General features: G+C 38.5%; 1 protein-coding gene across 3 annotated transcripts; it reads right to left on the bottom strand.

The window, feature by feature from the left end:
- Positions 1 to 419: 419 nt before the first annotated feature.
- On the bottom strand, positions 420 to 17296 carry LOC134820456 (uncharacterized). 3 transcript variants are annotated; one of them, XM_063830840.1, is made up of 17 exons: positions 17246 to 17296; positions 16596 to 16733; positions 14405 to 14509; positions 12804 to 12860; positions 12337 to 12462; positions 6559 to 6657; positions 6107 to 6236; positions 5845 to 5918; positions 4994 to 5167; positions 4501 to 4687; positions 3750 to 4050; positions 3520 to 3613; positions 3020 to 3179; positions 2336 to 2777; positions 2024 to 2158; positions 1551 to 1683; positions 420 to 1191 (listed from the first exon to the last, which is right to left on the bottom strand). In XM_063830840.1, exons 2-17 carry the CDS (start codon positions 16600 to 16602, stop codon positions 1052 to 1054), a joined length of 2364 nt encoding a protein of 787 aa, XP_063686910.1. In that variant the 5' UTR covers positions 16603 to 16733; positions 17246 to 17296; the 3' UTR covers positions 420 to 1051. The 3 variants fall into 3 exon arrangements, with proteins under 3 accessions (XP_063686910.1, XP_063686912.1, XP_063686911.1); XM_063830842.1 differs by having other exon boundaries at positions 422 to 1191; positions 2024 to 2143; positions 17246 to 17272; XM_063830841.1 differs by lacking the exon at positions 17246 to 17296 and having other exon boundaries at positions 422 to 1191; positions 2024 to 2146; positions 16596 to 16752.
- Between the last annotated feature and the right edge of the window lie 1940 nt (positions 17297 to 19236).

Here is a 19236-nt window from a genome sequence, read left to right as displayed (position 1 = left end):
AGTATTAAATATAGCAATATTGGTTCATATGGTTACGGTAAAATGGCGATTATATCTCAAAAGAAGGAGTATTATCGATCGGTTACTAGTCTTTAGTACGGAGCTTTATACGTCAGATGCTCTGTGCCACTGGTACAGTAGTAGACATCCGGGAATGGGGGGATGATAAGCGGTATGTTTACTGATGCAGGTATATTATTGGAGATCAGCTAATTGTGGCATGTTGTGGATTTATTAGAACTTAGGAGGATATATTCGTGGATATAGGTTGTTTTATTACACTTGTACTACAAGTTGTAGCTATGTGTAATTAGAAGCGGATGTGGTTATGAGTTGGGTTTGGTGGTTTAAAACCTCATCTATAATTGCTTAACAAGCGTGATTTCAGACTTGTAGAGTAAAAAAGTTAAAAGTGTCATATGCTTCACAAACTATTTTTAGAAACTCTTTATACGCATCTCGAAAATAAGTCAGTACAATTACAAAAATAATAGATTTTAAAAAATCAAAATACAAAATTACAAAAATCTTATGTTCAACAAGTTCATCAATCCGCATTATTCCTCAATAACATGAAACAAAACCAAATTTGCAATCACGATTTTTTCTGTCTATTTGTATACTTCTTAATCACTTCATAATTACAGAGAACCCCTTTATGGTCCACTCGATCTAGCTCAGAAAACTCGGTAAAATAATCAAATTATACGCATGAAGGTCATAACGAGGCTCCACAACGTATGCCATTACATAATGCAAGGTCCTCCAGTGGTCTAAGGTCTTGTATGCACAAGTAATAATGTCTATTAGAGCTCTCACTAACTCTAGTTACTCTTCGAGAGACCCGCTATAACAATCCTTTTAAGATAAGTAATGGAATTTAACTGGACGATTTTAGTCTTTGTCTTTGCCAGGTGAAATGCCATCTCGACGCCGTGTTACAAAATAAAAACAGACGGCACCAGTAGTATTGTGGAGATCCACCATATGACCACGTGGAAATACCACGTGGCAATCCGTTTTATTCAAATCTCTAAAATATTCAGATCTCTCAATGTCTGGAAACTGAGGGATCTGTAGTGGACAGTTCCAGAGTATTAGATAACAAATCCTCCTCTTCGCTGTCTTTTTGTCCTTCAATAGTCATGTTTTCTGTTGGAACAGCATCTTCTTTCACCGGGGAACTTAACCCTGAAATTATGATAGATAATTATGATAGATAATTATGAGCTGAAATTATGATAGATAATTATGAGCTTAACCCTGAAATTATGATAGATAATTATAATAGATAATTACAAATATTCGGAGAAGGAGCAAAGACTCGAAAATCTATTACACGCTCAAAACAAGGCTCGACTAAGCACGTTAATAAGTAATAACTCAGTATATCTTATACTAATTCTTTCATGAAAGCAATCAGAAATTATCGTGAAAGAATCATTATATGAGATCAATAACAGTACACGAATCACGATTAAACCAGATCATTCTACATAATTTGACAAAGAGGATTTAGCAACGAATCGGAGTTTTGAGTTTAGTCTCACCCAAATCCCCTCTAAGTTGGCTCCTAAACGCAAAGTTCTCCTCCCTCAGCAGTTCTATCTGCTTATTTTGTAAGTTCATCTGTTCCATTAAATCTCTGCAGGTCTTCTCTAGGTCTTCCAATCTGTTTTCTTCCTGAAGGAGACATGATGCTAGAATCAGAAGTTTCCAATTATTATCATCATCTCAGTCCTTTGAACCGAAATAAAGTAATTTAGCTACAATAAAATGAAAAGTATGCCAACTCCTCGGCCTAGTTGGGGACATCTCGTAAATGTAAATCTATTATTCCCGTATACAACATACAATATACATACATAATCCTTCACAATATTATTAAGTATTAACATAATTATTAACATTATTATGCTTCAAAAACAGCATATATTCAGAATTTCAAACTTATCTAGTTTCTATCTAGCACCTTCGAGTTAACCACCTTAACCACTCTCCCTCTAGATTTAATTAAACGAACCTGAATAGCAGGTAGACCACTGACTCTTCTCTTACCCTCACCACCACTCCCAAAGTGTGCCACATCGCTCAGATCATCTACAGTCGTGTAGTGTACTTCAGCTGGCACTGCCTCTAACAACTGCTGGAACTTTAACTTTAAGAAAGTAGTTTACTACTCTTATCATGTTGAAGATGGAATATTTATATTTAGTCTGTATGTTCACAATCTCACTATTTTTACCATAAAATGAGGAAACAATAACGAAATTCACGCCATCTATCCAAAATAAACCCACTCTACCACGGTTATACGTTATCTTAAAACCGATACCTGTTTTTCTTCCAGCTCCTCTATTGCACCGTCCAAGCTGTTCAGCTTCAAATCGAAAGCGTTAAGTTGGTCCTGCACCCGGGTGAAGTTATCCTCGTTACCCTGGGCTGCATCTGCCAGTTTTGTATTGAGGTGTCTGTTTTCTTCTGCGCACGAGTTTACCCCCGACTCCAACTCCAAAAGGATTGTCTGAGTTCTTTCTCCGAACTGCTCTACCGTGGTCTTGATAAAGTTTATTTCTTTAACCATCGATGATTGATCAATCTTCATTCGCTTGTTCAGAGATTTAATTTTCTCGTTAACTTCTGTGGTGAAGTCCTCCATCTGCTTTTTAAAATTCGGGAGCGTGTTTTTGGGGCGGGACGGAGTTCTGAAACCGTCAGTCTCCATGAACTGCTGGATGACGTCGGTAAATCCGTCCGCCATGCTGTTATATTCTGATCTGTAAATCGAATATCAATATATTTACCATACCTGGTCATGATAAATTAATGAATAATGATGTCTGATAGATGGATCAGTAACCAATTTTGAGACATATGCTATTGGTTTCAAACGCATCTAAATCTTACAAATTTAAATGTTTAAAAAAATCAATATTCACATTCAGGGATATTCACTATTCAGTCATAAAAGTTAAAGAATAGAGTCATTAGATTTAGAGGAAACTGAAAAGTGGTTTACCCGTTAAGAACATCCTCAATCCCAGTGATCCTGTCCTCCAACGCTATGGTACTGTTCATCTGATCTGCTTCCCGTCGCTTCATATCAGCTTTAGAGTCCCTGCTCTCGCGTTGCATTGTCTTCAGGGTCTGTACCATGTTCCGGGAGAGTACGTCCAGTGCTGGAATAGTACGGCTGTTAGCTGATGTGCACGTGAGGGTGATTTATATAATAATAGCCTATTTATTTGATTAACGATGTCAACCTTTCCAGATCGTTGCTCTGCGAATTAACAAAGCAACGATCTCGTCAACGATCTCTCTTTGATGCGAAGTAATAAGTATGACTTCGATAGTTTGCGCGGAGCGTCGAAGCGGCAAAGTCCTCCAACCTATTTATCATATTGTCGTGATCTGACAGCATTTTGTTTCGAGAAAGGGTGTCTAATAAACGACGACCATTAGTGACTTTTGTTAATAATTTAATATCATGATATTGAGTCACTTAATTAATAAGCCTACTTTTGATTTTCTGCTTGAAAGAATTTTCGTTTTCTCTAAAATCTGACTCCAGCTGACTTATTAGGGATACCAAATCATTGGAAAGCTGCTTGACCTGTAAATATTGTTTACAGAGAAAGTGTTTTAAAGAAAGTTAAGAAAATTATTCAATCATTACAAAAATTCGATCAACAAAAAAGGTGCATACAATTTCTCACAACTAATTCGTGAGCTGAAAAAAAAGTACTAACCTTCGTCATTTCCTGCGTGTTTTCGCCAGATCCACTTCTAACCCTGTTTTCCAATCTCTGTAAACTCGTGTCCTTGTAGATACTGGGGGGTTGGTTACTGTTGTTATTAAAATGGTTACTGTTCTGAATTTGATAAGTGTTCGTTTGAGGGAGATCGTGGATGTTGTTGACTGGAAGATCGTCACTGTTCAGGATACGTATCTTGTTTAGGTCAGAGGGTGTCACAGCGGTTTTGTGATTATTTCCGTTGTGAGAAGAAGTCGGTACGCTCGAATGGTAATGGTCCTTTAAATCGTGCATGCTGAAAATAATTGAATCAATGACCTCATGGCGTAACCATAAATCGTATCTTTATTTATTGAAATCCAATTTAAGTAAGATTACTACTCGTACTCGCTCAATAGATAGCATCATGGTTCAATAAAACATTTACATACTTAACTTTTTACAGACTCGACTATTTATAAACTTAACTTTTACAGACTTAGCTATTTACAAACTTAACTATTTACAAACTCAACTATTTACAAACTTAACTTTTTATACAGACTTCACTTTTTACAAACTTAACTATTTACAAACTCAACTATTTACAAACTTAACTTTTTACAGACTCAACTATTTACAAACTTAACTTTTTACAGACTTAACTATTTAAAAACTTAACTATTTACAAACTTAACTATTTACAAACTTAACTAGACTCTACCCGTCTGGTAGTTGTGTTATATCCGTTTTTACCCTCTTTTACCTGTTAAACTTAATAGTAGCCTCATCATAGGACGCAAACTGCGTATCAGATAAGTGCAGACTATATTCCTCACTACTTGCCACACTATCAGTAGTGTTGTTACTGCTGGATCTGTCTAATTCCACCATGGATATCCCCTGGCGGAGCCGGGAGTTACTGTTCTGAAGGGGTCGTGGCGGGAGACCGTCTGGGGGAGTGTTTTGTTAGATAATATTTCCAACCTGTTTTTATGTTGGTTGGATAATATGTGTGGATTCTGGTGGGGAGGTGAGGCATATTTTTCTGATTCTGCAGTTTGATAATCAAACCCCAGAATCAAACGTTGATTGGTCGATAGTAGAAGCTAATTGGTTAATTTCCTTCGTGTGTCAAAAAGATATGTTTCACCTCCCCACCAGAATACACATCACTTAATTTCTTAATTCGAGACAGGGAATTATACAGAAAGTGAGATCCCCTGGTGACACAATTGTTGAAATCCAGACGGACCCACCTCTAGCAGTAAGGAAGTACTTCCCCCCAAATCGTATAGGCTGGACACAAAGTAGGTTTTGATCAGATATTAGTTTCCATTGAGCCACTGGCTCGAAGTTACAGGAAATTTGGAGAGTCTTCTCCCGGGTCACCGTCATACTCCAAATGTCTTGCCGCTCGATAGTTGTCATACCTGAAACGTTTGAGACAACTTCAAGGAATGTTTTTCCAAAACTTAAATAATGTAGATCTGCTGACGTTACAGTGTTTTGGTTGTAGTTGTGTCTCGTTGTCTATTGGTCTAAGAATTTAGAAATTGTGCTGAGTCCTGAGAATAAGATGGAAAGAGTACTTTTGAAAAACAAGAAATAAATACAAATATGATGATCTTAATAGAAACGCTCTGATTTGTCGTATCCTTAGAACGAATTGTTACGGTGTATGCCTGGGCAGCTGGAACCTTGAGAGTGGACTGAATATGATCTACTGTCGTCGTTAATGTACGTGTGTGATGTCATTCACTGTCGTGACGTCATTGCAACGGCATTGCAACGATAAATATTCTCATAAGTAATATTCGCAAAGTTTGTAAGTTTCTTATACTATGGCAACTGATTGTTCATTAATTGTGTCTAGATACAGATCTGATATCTGAGAGAGAGCGGATACCCACAAACAGGAACTGACCCGACCGAAAGTCTGCAGTTGTAAATAATTTACACTGTACAGCGGCAGTCTACCCATAATACTTAATGTGAATACTCCACCGTTACTATAACACTGCTTATATTTTCTAACTTTATATTAATAATTTATTTATTTAATCAATTATTCAAATAATTAACTATTTAATTGATTAAATATACTCACACTCTATCTTATAAGTTCTGATCCCGTCAAAGTAGGTTATACAACCCACTTGCGTGTCCCAGCTTATGTAAACCCTGAAACAAGGTTTATTATATTATTAAATTTATTATGTTGTATTATTAGAAAGTCATGATCTAGTCAGGGATTTTCAAAATCACAAGCCATGTAAACCCATTTCATGTATTGATAAGGGGATGTCATCCTTTATCGAGTTTTTATACTGAAACCCAAACGTTCTCTACAATCATTAAAATAATCTCACTGTCTTCTATCAGGATCGAAGTAGAGTTTGATCTTGAAGCGCTTGTTTGGAGATATGCCAAGAACGACCCAAAACAAGGAGAATTCCTCTGGTACCTGGTACTTGACCCCCCTCCGTAGGTCCTTCCAGTCTGGACAGACAGGGTAACAAGGTGAGAAACTTTCTTGAGAATTAAATTTCTTACTTCTTTACTTTTACTGTCTGTACTCTATTTTGTCGGTTATTTGTACTTTTTTGATATTATGCCGCCGGTATTTAGGTATTAGTTATGCGGAAACGATTTTGTGCCGTATTTTATCGTCTACATTAATTGCGTCCTTTATTTAAGGTTCGCGCCATGGTTAATGTTTTAATGATAACCAACAAATAATCGCACAGTGGGTTTTGTGTGATACGCATAATCGTTCAATACTTCATTGAGTTTGTTCAATATTCATGAAAGGTAAGCTTACCATCGTAGATGCGTTTGACATGATTCTTCTCCTGCTGTGAGTTGAACTCCTCGTGCACTGTACTAATCAGTTGTTCGCTCGAACTCGGGAACTCTAAATCTGAAATGAGTTTATTAGTGCTCTAAAGTTTACAGATTCACTGAGGATGATTCTCTTCTTATAATGACTAAATTGGAGCGACTAAATAATGGCGAATTGGAGCAAAATGGTCGTATTATTCGGTAAGGGCAGTATTTACCCGATATTTTTAAAAGAATTTTACAAAAAGGACATGTTTCTTAGTGTTGGTTGCATCCGAAATTTAGAACGTTCAGATTAGTCCTAAATAGAGTTAGCAGACATGTTTAACTTACTGCAGAGCTGTCACGTTAATATAGTGACCTGTCACGTGACCTGTCACGTTAATAGTGACCTGAATTATTTGCTGATGAACACCATTTAACATCCTGGCCTCAGCATCTAAACGATTTTATAGCTCAAGAAAGTACAATGAATGGGAATTAAGTTGGGTATTAGCTTGACAAAAGTGTCACTCTTAGCTAAATATTTCATACTCCTTTCGAAAATCCATGCAGTGGGTATAAGCTATAAATAGTATTTAGATAAAATATATTAAACCGCTACCACCTCCTCTATCTGGAATGTCGGTGTGCTATCCGCACAAAATCGATATTTCCCACACTCAGGTTATTCGTTGTCTGCAACCCGTTTTTACTTTTTGGCATCTATTTTTTCTATAATCTCCGCGATGTTGAATACTTAATGAGTTCACGCATACACGAATACTAACGAGAGTGCGAATATAACAGAATGATGACGCGAATATAAAATATTGTCAGGCAATTGTGTCGTGTATCGCCATCGGAAAACCCAAAAATACATTATCACAATAATGGCAGGCTCTTGGAGCGCTGGCATAAAGTATTGTCAAATTATCTAATATATCTACATATCTCACCACTCGACAATTGAAAATTTTTCTTTTTTTCTCGTCTATTTATCATAGCGTGCTCTTTGCACACTTTGCACACATAAAAATGAGCTATTTGCTGTTTAGTACCCACAAAAACTGAATTGTTTCAGCCTACAATAATGAACTAGACTTGTTAAAAAAACTCGTTAAGAGTTGACGGTATGCTCTAACTCTTGCTCTAAATTCCGATCCTGTACAACTTGCTTCACTTCCGTTTGTAAGTGGCCTGTCAGTGCGTGCAGTGACAATCATCTTATTGATCGTGTTAATGACTTGGACATCGAGCCGCAACCGGTAACTTGCCGGTCACTGTCCGTTTACGAGCCTGTTAATGCTGTTTATCTTTTTATAAATAGATATCCCTATTAGCAGGTCTAGTCAGTGTACCAGGCATTTTGAACCCCTACTATGTAGAACTGTGTAGAACTGTGTAGAACTGTGTAGAACTGCATGTAGAACTGTGTAGAACTGCATGTAGAACTGTGTAGAACTGTGTAGAACTGTGTAGAACTGTGTAGAACTGTGTAGAACTGTGTAGAACTGTGTAGAACTGTGTAGAACTGTGTAGAACTATGTAGAACTGTGTAGAACTGTGTAGAACTGTGTAGAACTATGTAGAACTGTGTAGAACTGTGTAGAACTGTGTAGAACTGTGTAGAACTGTGTAGAACTGTGTAGAACATGTAGAACTGTGTAGAACTGTGTAGAACTGTGTAGAACTGTGTAGAACTGTGTAGAACTGTGTAGAACTGTGTAGAACTGTGTAGAGCTGTGCAGTGGCTTACCCTTCAATTGCAGGAAAGTTGAGCTAGTGTACTCAAGTGTTTGATCGTGTCAGCGTATTATTCTCACTTTGCTGATAGGATCTGAACAGAGCTCGTCAAGCTTTTGTACTACCCAGTGCACACCTGTGTTTGTTGCTAATATTTCATGGTTCCTTGTCTGCATCTCTGAATAGGACTGCTGTCAGCTAGAGAAAAAGGGAGAGTATGTGTTGTGCTGGTGTGTTGACGGCCTGGACAATTACTTGTTACCTGTGGACTGTGGAGCAGAATTTAAATTCCTATACGTTATTTGTCTCAATTATTGAAAAATATTTCCTTGTGTTTGAATCTGGATATTTTGCGATATGACCGTTGTTGGGGGTGAGTTTTTGTTTGATAAGACATTCGGGGGGACATTTCTCTCTTACGATTCTTGTTCGTGGTATACAACGTTCTGTTAAATGACTTAAATGTCTAAATGTCGTGATTACAATCCTATGCTGTCAACTCTCCCAACTTGTGCATATTTTGTAATTCCGTGCCATTAATGGCTTGTAACGTTGAGACTGTTCAACAGATAGAACCTATGACACCACCAGGAATTACTCAGGGTTTAGTGTTATCCGCATTCTCAAATCATTTGCTTTATTCTGGTGTTAAAAGTGCTGGAGTTGACTAGGTGCGATTAATTGTGACTATAACTCTATAATATTATGCCATTTCTATTGACTGTTGCAATTGGAATCGCGCGAAATGAGGCTGATCGCATTTGTTGCCTATTTTTATCGGAAGGATTGTTTAAATATTTGGCAGGCTTCGTGTTCTACTGGTATTTTTGAAAACCATTTCTGATATCGTGTTAATCTTATATACATATTAAGCTACAAATTCCTTCATATAATTTACAAGATTTAACAATTATCGCATTATCGATTATATTAACATCAATATCAATTCCAAAATTTTCTTTTTCTTCTTTGTAGTGGGCTGGGGTCATGGTCAAAATAACCACTATTATAAAATAGAGCATTGGAGCCCTGTGCAGTGTGTATGTGGAAAGTAAAAGTTAAACTTTTAGGTTTTTCCACATTTGGTGAATTATTTCGACGCGTTTATGAGGCAAATAATCCTTGGAAGTGAGTAGCTGTTTCCAGTGTGATTCCCACTATATGTCTGTCACACTAAGATAAAAGGAGTCAAAGTATCCTCCTCGTTGGAAAGACCACTTTGGGCACTGATCAACCAAGTGATTCATTGCCTCCTCTTCCATGAGGCAGCATGGACAATGGACAATTTTTAGGGATAGTAGTCGGCTTATATTTGTTAAGTTGGTAGTTTAGTTTGCAGTGTTCGATAAGGAACCGTGTCGCTTTTTCTCTAGACTATTGCAATTTTTTTAGCTTTACGGCTTTTTAGTGGATTGTGGACTGATGTCAGCAGTCTGGCTAGGGCTGAGTGTCATATTTCAGACTCGATCATCACTATTAGCCCATGTTTCCGTAGCCCATGTTTCCGTAGAATCTGTATTATAGCTGGGTTTAATGAAGGATATAGCGAGCGACTGCACGTGCGTTTGAGCCCACAAGTTAAGCCTAAACTATGCCTTTGTCATTTTAAATTAAGTAATTATTTCGTTAACGTTAACATTGTTAATGCATCAAATAAAGTGTCACGCACAAATTCACGACCTGCATCAATAAAAACATATTATTTTGCTTTTTTATTCGTGTATAAGACAGTACGCACATAGCCGTTCACAAAGCAATATTTAAGGCCAAAATTGTTGATACCTTGACAACCTTTATTTTGAATGCAAGCTGGCTACAATTTGAAGAAATTCTTCAACTTTTCTTATAATTTTTAACATTTTCAGTTTTTCGTACACTTGAAGCCCGATTAACATTCTGCGGTAAGGTATTAATTCAACTTGATTAAAAGTAACGGGATTTGAAGAACATCTTATTCTTTGAATCATGTGCTCCATGCTCATCAACAAGATAAGCAAAATTAATTTCTACTGATTATAATTGTTGACACTGTATCTGGCACATCCGACGTATAATTCTTACTGATTGCTGCATTTTTACAACATTTCCCTATATTCTTAGTCTAACCTGTAAAACGCCAGCTCCATTGTAAAGATATTTACAAAAATGTGTCCATTATTTTTTCAACAGTTTATATAAAGCTGAAATGATGAGGAAATATTTACATTTCATAAGCTTTGCAAGTGAAATGATGAGGAAATATTTACATTTCATAAGTTTTTCTCTTAGAGCATAAGGCTCTGCTCACATTATAGCTTTCATCGGTTGGAATAAACTCACATGTGAAAGGCAGTGGAAGGCATACCGTGGTGCCAATGAATTACGAATGTTATCGCTTGAAAAGTTTAACACCGCAACACCACTTGATGGTACACATGTGGCATTTAATGTGCAATTCTCTTTGTTCTTTCCAGTTTTTATACGCTTGTTCAATTCTTACGAAAGTTGAAAATTTAATGCTTGTGTCAATTTCTGCTGCCAGTTTTCCCAGCATCTCAACATTTAATGCTAGCACATACCTCATAAGCTTAACGAATAGAATTCACATAACGACGTAACATTCCCCAATGTTAATGAATCTTCATGTTCGTACCACTATAGAAGCATAGCTTAACTGATGAGTGCGTATAAAGTAAAATAGCACAACAAATGACCCGTTGTGGCACTGGCTGACACAGCAATATCACGTGCCACGTATTTCACCTCAAACTAAACAAGCCAACTTACAGTTCAACTCTTTGAAGATTCCTATGGTTCTAGTTCTACAACTATGAGAATGGACTATTGTAGACTTGTCAATTTCAGTGAAGTTGAACAGAGAGTTTCAAGTACCCTTGTAACTGGGTTTATTGTGTCTTTATCCGTCTTTACCTGAGCTGGGCTCCCATCTACTTGCCCAACCCTAGCCCATGGAGAATCTGGAGTAATTATATGCTGTTTTTAGGTCCCATATCTGCTTAGCTCAGAACATTCCTGCACAATTAATGTGAAATTTCTCAGGACTCCGTTTCTATTCCCATGCCAAGTTTTATTTGATTCAACAAAAATTCAAAATCCAGCTAAGCTATCACGCTGAATTGCCAATCTAATTTTATTTACACGTTTTGTTCGAACCGCTTTGTTACTCACTGCAATTAAAATATTCAATCAAAAAAGCGGCGTCCCCTTTCGGTATTTGGTAAATTTGATCAACTTTACATTAAGTTTAGTATTGTACTCACCATAATGCGGTTATACTTCATACATCGTACTCACTATAATGCGGTTATACTCATACATTCTACTCATCATAATGCGGTTATACTCCATACATTGTACTCACCATAGTGCGGTTATACTCATACATTGTACTCACCAAAATGCGGTTATACTTAATACATTGTATTCACCATAATGCGGTTATACTCATACATTGTACTCACCATAATGCGGTTATACTCATACATTGTACTCACCATAATACGGTTATACTTCATACATTGTACTCACCATAATGCGGTTATACTTCATACATTGTATTCACCATAATGCGGTTATACTCATAAATTGTACTCACCATAGTGCGGTTATACTCATACATTGTACTTACCATAATGCGGTTATACTCATACATTGTACTCACCATAATGCGGTTATACTCATACATTGTACTCACCATAATGCGGTTATACTCATACATTGTACTCACCATAATGCGGTTATACTTCATACGTTGTACTCACCAAAATGCGGTTATACTCCATACATTGTACTCACCATAATGCAGTTATACTTCATACATTGTACTCACCATAATGCGGTTATACTTCATACATTGTACTCACCATAATGCGGTTATACTACATACATTGTACTTACCATAATGCAGTTATACTTCATACATTGTACTCACCATAATGCGGTTATACTTCATACATTGTACTCACCATAATGCGGTTATACTCCATACATTGTACTCACCATAATGCGGTTATACTCCATACATTGTACTCACCATAATGCGGAATAGCGGATATGTTGGTTTCAGAGTAGGCACTCTCCATCTTATTATCGGTCTGACTTCCCTTCCAGCGACCTGTTAGCTTCTTCAGCCCCGACTGAAGCTTCTTAGTGGACAAACCTGTAACAAGGAAGTGTTAATTAGACGTTTGATTATTGGTAATTGGTCTAATTTGCTTAAATGGAGACAAAGTTTACGTCGGAATGTAATTAAATTAATTATTTAAATGTTTTGATCATCAGCTCTTCCCAGGGCTATCATACAATTAATCTGACTTGCGTTCTAGCGCTAATAAAGCAAAAAAAAGCAACTTTAATTGGCTGGCAGCTTGTTTTTGTCGTGACCACGATATGGTTGCGTTATTACATGTTTTGTTAATTAAACTATCTAATTCTCAGCGACAAAAATTGTTTTTAAAAGGCTTATTTTGAGATGTGTATTGTAAAAGTGTTGTTTCGTACCGTGTCCATCTTTGTCCATCAGGTTTGGAGTGGATTGACTCAATCGTGACCGGAACCCTGAAATACGTAATATATTTGTTGAAAATAGTTTTAAAATTGAGAACTGACTTTTCATCACTTCAAATTTAAAAGATTACGAGATATTCCTTTTCAGCGCAATATCTTAAAATTGTAATACCATAAATAGAATTGGTACTGTCATTGGCACAAATTCGGTTAATTTTTTACCTGATGGAATGTTGCTTCACAAAAGCGGAAAACGTACGGTTGTTATTCGGGCCAAAATTCAACTTTTGATAATCAGTCTGTCTATATCCAGTTCTTGTTAGCATGAGCATTCACGCATATATTCGATAAAGTCTGGTTCGAATTGTACAAAATTATCGAATATGTCAGTTTAAGGTTACTCCGATTGTATATGTCTAACTAGACACACCCTTTTTATCGTGGATTTAATTACATGTGCCGTATATGAATTAAGACTATAAGCAATGTTCCCCGTTATGAACGAGACGGATCATGGTAAATTCAAGCTAGAATTACGAGAAGATGCCTTATGATAGGAATATTTAATATGGTGCGAAATTGTTAAGCTTTGATTAGTAACCAACCGTCTAAATTACATTGTCCAAAGTTTAATTATATTGTACAAGTTATATACACTTTGGATAACTTTTAATAACTGTTGCTAAAATATTTCGTGGTATCATGCCTAATACTGTTTGTATACTTTAAGACGATTAATCAACCCCGCTTGTAAACTAATTTGAACTAGCAGGATCCCGTCTAACCCTAAATAAAAGTGGTGTCAAGACTCGAGAGACTAAAATAATTATTACCTATTTAATTCGCGTTTTTGACACCACTTGGGAGTCCAAATTTTGGGCACTAAAATTCTTATTCCTTGGCCAATTTTGTATTTCTTCATGCTGATTTGAAGGCCATTAAAGCATTTGACCCAGTCAAAAAGGTTTCAGTTGTATATCTTTTACGGTTTTTGCGGAAAGTCGCGTTAAAGTTGATGCCGTGGTGTCAGTAAAATGGCACGGATCCATATATATATATATCGTCTCGCTTTATATATAGTAAGATATGATAAGTTAGATATAACTCTCTGTTCACAATTAATATATCCGAGTGTAGTAACCAGCTACACGCTCTATAAGTCACAAGATATACACGACTTATCTGCCTCACTATCGACACGTATCTGGGTGGGGAGGTGTTACTGGGCCGCGCTCAGCCTGTCATTCCGCCAAATGTTTATGAACATAATAGCCTGGGGTCCCCAGGTAAGGGAGGTGAAGCATACTATTTTGAAACGTGGCAGCGATTCTGAGGCTTGATCGGTCGATAGTCTATAAATAGTGGAAGGTGGTGGGTTTACTGTCATAACAAATATGCCTCAACTCCCCACCAGACTCCACAGCAGGGACAAAAGGATTTCGCGGTCATTTTGGCCAAAAATCGCGATACTGCGAATTAAATTTCGCGGTATATTAAACTATACATAAAATTTGTCGCAAATAATGGGAAAAATCGCGATTCCGTACATGCCGCGATTTCATTTTGTCCCTGCTCCACAACTGCAGGTCACTCACCAGGGTTAGAGTGTGTCACGTGACGTGACGGAGCCCCCTCGCTCACTTGGAAGGTCAGCCTTTTACTGGGCTTCTCTCCTTCTCGCCCATGTTGTCTGGAGATTCCTGAAGTTGAAGCTTGTTAAACGTTGTTGGGGGGGGGGGGGGGGGGGGATATAAAAAGGCATTTAAAGTCGAAACATGTGCGATTGGTGCAGGTCGAGGGTCAAGCACTATTTTTAAAGGTCTGTATTTAACTCTTTAGCTAGAGTCCCAAGAGCAGCAAGTCTTCTAGTCAGCTGTCAGATTAAAGGAAATGAGTAATGAACAGATTACAACAATTCATTTAAATAAAATATTTTCTTTACAATTATACTGATTTTACGAGTTGGTCGAATGTCTACCGTCGCCGGTCTGGATTCACAATGGGAAGTAATACTAATTAGTCAGTGCTATTTTACGTTTAGACTTGTTGAAATCGGATGCAACCCACAGAAAATAGTGGTTAATGAAGATATCATTTCCCTAAAAAACTGCGGACTGTATTTAGTATGGGAGAAAATGATAATATAGATTCATCTTTGCCGCTTCAATAGAACTTTCTATTTAATTTAATTTATGTTCTAGTCAATACACGTCAACGAACTTGAGTATTAAAATGTGATCGAATGTGATTTTTCAGTGCCTTCCCTTTTGTCATAGCATGCTTAACCAATAAAGATCTACTTAGTATTTCTGTGACCCTTGTACTTATTGGTTTTAGAGTTAAATCCTTGATATAATTAGCTTTGACTGACTGATTCTGCTTGATCCTGATTTGATTACAGATAATTGGCCTTCCGCAGTTTCTAGCTCGTTGCTAATGGCCTTTTAATGGGCAATTTTTAATTTCCTTAATATTTTGGTAATTTGGAATATCTTTTCCTGCACCAAGTTATAGAACAACGGACATTTCGCTTCACTGAACTTGTTTTATAATAGACTGTAAGCGGTTCGTTATGTCACCCTTTCCTGTGAAGGTGAACATGAACTTATTCAGTTTAGAATTTTGAAAGTGTACATATCAAGTCATATGATTTTCGACGTTTTTTTTTTGGCTTGTTGACATATATAGTGTCAATCAGAATTCCGAAATATTTTCTTACCAGTCCTTTAGAAATAGAAATTCTTTAAATTCAATTTTTAACCCACTTTTTTATTTGATGGTTGGTACTCAAGTGACCAATACCTATTTTATTAGCTACTATTAAATCCTGAATTCTTAGACCCATTCTAGACTAATAATAGAACAGGTTACCAGCCTGGCTTTTACATTCCACTACCAGGGTGGTAATAGGCTGCTTCATTTCGTTCTGAACAGTCCAAATGAGTAAATGACCGGTTTCGATAGGTTTGTTATTTTATCTGTCACGTTTCTTAGGAAATTGTAGGGCCATGCTCACAGTTTGTCTTAAATATTGGTTAAAGTTTTAACCTATTCTCTTATCAATACTTATTATTATGACATTCTCATTTCTTTATGTCAATAAAACATTTCTGTCCACGTGTGACCTCAACAAAAACGTAATCTGTAAGGACGTACCCAGAAAAGGGTAAGTTAACAATCAGCTGGATGCTTAGTCGTTTGAATTGATAGAATGATTGAGCAATATAGAATTGTGAAATATGTATTCTATAGATAATGGCAATGCCTAATGGTTTCGTTAAATATTTTTTGTAGGAAATTCTTTTTTTGAAACTTGAAAGTGGTCGTACAAATTTTTAAATGCAAGAATTTGAGGATTGCAGCCATTCAGCGACAAATAAATATTTTGATGAACCGTGGATTAATACTGGACCACCCATGGAGGAAAGGAAATGACCGGCAGTAGTAAATACTGCACGGCGGGGGATACGATTGTTCTGCATATCCACTAATTTGTAGTGGATATGTTATACTGGGCCAGGTTAATCACAGATCTAATATCTGGAGATTTTGTAAAAGAAGGGCTTAAAGAACTGTACAACATCACGTGGAAATTTTAAAATGAGCAGCTGCATGGACCGCATTTGTGAATCATGTCCGTCCGTACGTCGGTCAGTCCGTCGGTCAGTCAGTCCGTCGGTCGGTACTTCGGTACGTCGGTCAGTCCGTCGGTCAGTCCGTCGGCGTGTCCGTGCCTATAATAATAACCGTAACTAAAAGTGTTACATTTGGTGTAACTACACTTACCCTGCATCTACAACACAGCCACCACAACACGCATAGCAAACACAATCGTTATAACAATTACAAACACTACGCCGGATCATTAACATAAACAATCATGAGTCTTCTTGTTGTGGCGTGTGAGCCGCACTTAGTGCAAATCTGCAACAATTAAAATAGAACAGTGGTCGTTAAGCCTAGCTAGTAGGATGATGATGATGATGGTGGGAGTGTTGTGTGAAATGGTGTGTGAAGTGTTGTGTGGAGTGTTGTGTTGATTTTAGTGGGGAGGGAGTTTACACTGACACTCTGACAGTTTAATCGAGTGTGGACTGATGTGGTTGAGTGAGTTTTCACAGTGTTGCGTTAGGCGGACGACTTAGTATTTAGCAGCTATGTGTTACTTGCATATTATCATGGAACATTTAGTCAAATGTAACAAATCAAAGTAGGAATGAAATGATGATTATATACGGATATTTGATGAAATTATGCATGTCGAAACTCTCTAGTAATAAAGTATGATTTGTCATTGTGACAAAGTGAGCGGCAGGCCAGAACAGAACAGAAGCACAGATCAAACTAGAAGCAAGATTAGTGAAATGACACAGTATCCGCACTATAACACACATGGTTAATGTTAAATGTTCTCTGAACACAATTCAGTATAATACCTGCCAAATCCACGCCAGATCCGTACCAATGACTCACATTTCCTAGCCCATCAACAACCAATCAGACAGCCACACAGCCTCTCCCAGCCAATCAGAAGACCGCTACATCGCCACCCTCCAATCACACTGTCGCCACCGTTCCATCCTCCAATCAAAACGTCACCAAGTCCTCAGCAGCCAATCAAAATGTCCTTACCCTCCTAACCGCCAATGGGGTGTAAGTGCGGTGACCAGCGCTTCAATCTAACTGGAGCAAATTACTGCTTGTTCGGTAACTATGGTAACAACTATGGTAACTATGGTAACAAGTGATCTTCAGATCTAGTCTCTAAATGCACATTCATTATCACCTGCACTGGATCTGATCTCTCACTGTAACGTTACATATAGCTGATAACATGTAGGTACAGTACAGCCCATGAATACATGCGAACTCAACAATCGACACTTGCAAGACCTTGTCGGGGTATAAAAATGACCGGGAAAGGAAAATTGTTGAATACAATTGACGTCTGAAACTGTTAAAATTAAAAACAGGAGACGTGTTGTGTTAGTAACGTCTGGTGTTTGGTGAGTGTTAGTTAGGTCTCTGGGGTTCCGACAAGGTGTCCTGTGGTGAGTGTTAGTTAGGTCTCTGGGGTTCCGACAAGGTGTCCTGTGGTGAGTGTTAGTTAGGTCTCTGGGGTTCCGACAAGGTGTCCTGTGGTGAGTGTTAGTTAGGTCTCTGGGGTTCCGACAAGGTGTCCTGTGGTGAGTGTTAGTTAGGTCTCTGGGGTTCCGACAAGGTGTCCTGTGGTGAGTGTTAGTTAGGTCTCTGGGGTTCCGACAAGGTGTCCTGTGGTGAGTCTTAGTTAGGTCTCTGGGGTTCCGACAAGGTGTCCTGTGGTGAGTGTTAGTTAGGTCTCTGGGGTTCCGACAAGGTGTCCTGTGGTGAGTGTTAGTTAGGTCTCTGGGGTTCCGACAAGGTGTCCTGTGGTGAGTGTTAGTTAGGTCTCTGGGGTTCCGACAAGGTGTCCTGTGGTGAGTGTTAGTTAGGTCTCTGGGGTTCCGACAAGGTGTCCTGTGGTGAGTGTTAGTTAGGTCTCTGGGGTTCCGACAAGGTGTCCTGTGGTGAGTGTTAGTTAGGTCTCTGGGGTTCCGACAAGGTGTCCTGTGGTGAGTGTTAGTTAGGTCTCTGGGGTTCCGACAAGGTGTCCTGTGGTGAGTGTTAGTTAGGTCTCTGGGGTTCCGACAAGGTGTCCTGTGGTGAGTGTTAGTTAGGTCTCTGGGGTTCCGACAAGGTGTCCTGTGGTGAGTGTTAGTTAGGTCTCTGGGGTTCCGACAAGGTGTCCTGTGGTGAGTGTTAGTTAGGTCTCTGGGGTTCCGACAAGGTGTCCTGTGGTGAGTGTTAGTTAGGTCTCTGGGGTTCCGACAAGGTGTCCTGTGGTGAGTGTTAGTTAGGTCTCTGGGGTTCCGACAAGGTGTCCTGTGGTGAGTGTTAGTTAGGTCTCTGGGGTTCCGACAAGGTGTCCTGTGGTGAGTGTTAGTTAGGTCTCTGGGGTTCCGACAAGGTGTCCTGTGGTGAGTGTTAGTTAGGTCTCTGGGGTTCCGACAAGGTGTCCTGTGGTGAGTGTTAGTTAGGTCTCTGGGGTTCCGACAAGGTGTCCTGTGGTGAGTGTTAGTTAGGTCTCTGGGGTTCCGACAAGGTGTCCTGTGGTGAGTGTTAGTTAGGTCTCTGGGGTTCCGACAAGGTGTCCTGTGGTGAGTGTTAGTTAGGTCTCTGGGGTTCCGACAAGGTGTCCTGTGGTGAGTGTTAGTTAGGTCTCTGGGGTTCCGACAAGGTGTCCTGTGGTGAGTGTTAGTTAGGTCTCTGGGGTTCCGACAAGGTGTCCTGTGGTGAGTGTTAGTTAGGTCTCTGGGGTTCCGACAAGGTGTCCTGTGGTGAGTCTTAGTTAGGTCTCTGGGGTTCCGACAAGGTGTCCTGTGGTGAGTGTTAGTTAGGTCTCTGGTGT

This window comes from Bolinopsis microptera, chromosome 9 (assembly GCF_026151205.1).
Source record: "Bolinopsis microptera isolate Bmic1 chromosome 9, MBARI_Bmic_1.0, whole genome shotgun sequence".
NCBI classification, from domain to species: Eukaryota; Metazoa; Ctenophora; class Tentaculata; order Lobata; family Bolinopsidae; genus Bolinopsis; species Bolinopsis microptera.
Note: the sequence above shows the minus strand (reverse complement) of the source record. Positions and strands in the feature narration are given on the sequence as shown.

Excerpts from the sequence above, each read along its gene's own strand:
- LOC134820456 (XM_063830840.1), bottom strand. Across the intron at positions 6,237-6,558 it reads TGTCAAACGCATCTACGATG|ACTGGAAGGACCTACGGAGG; the intron begins GTAAGCTTACCT and ends CTGTCTGTCCAG. Across the intron at positions 5,919-6,106 it reads TTCGATCCTGATAGAAGACA|GGTTTACATAAGCTGGGACA; the intron begins GTGAGATTATTT and ends ACCTTGTTTCAG.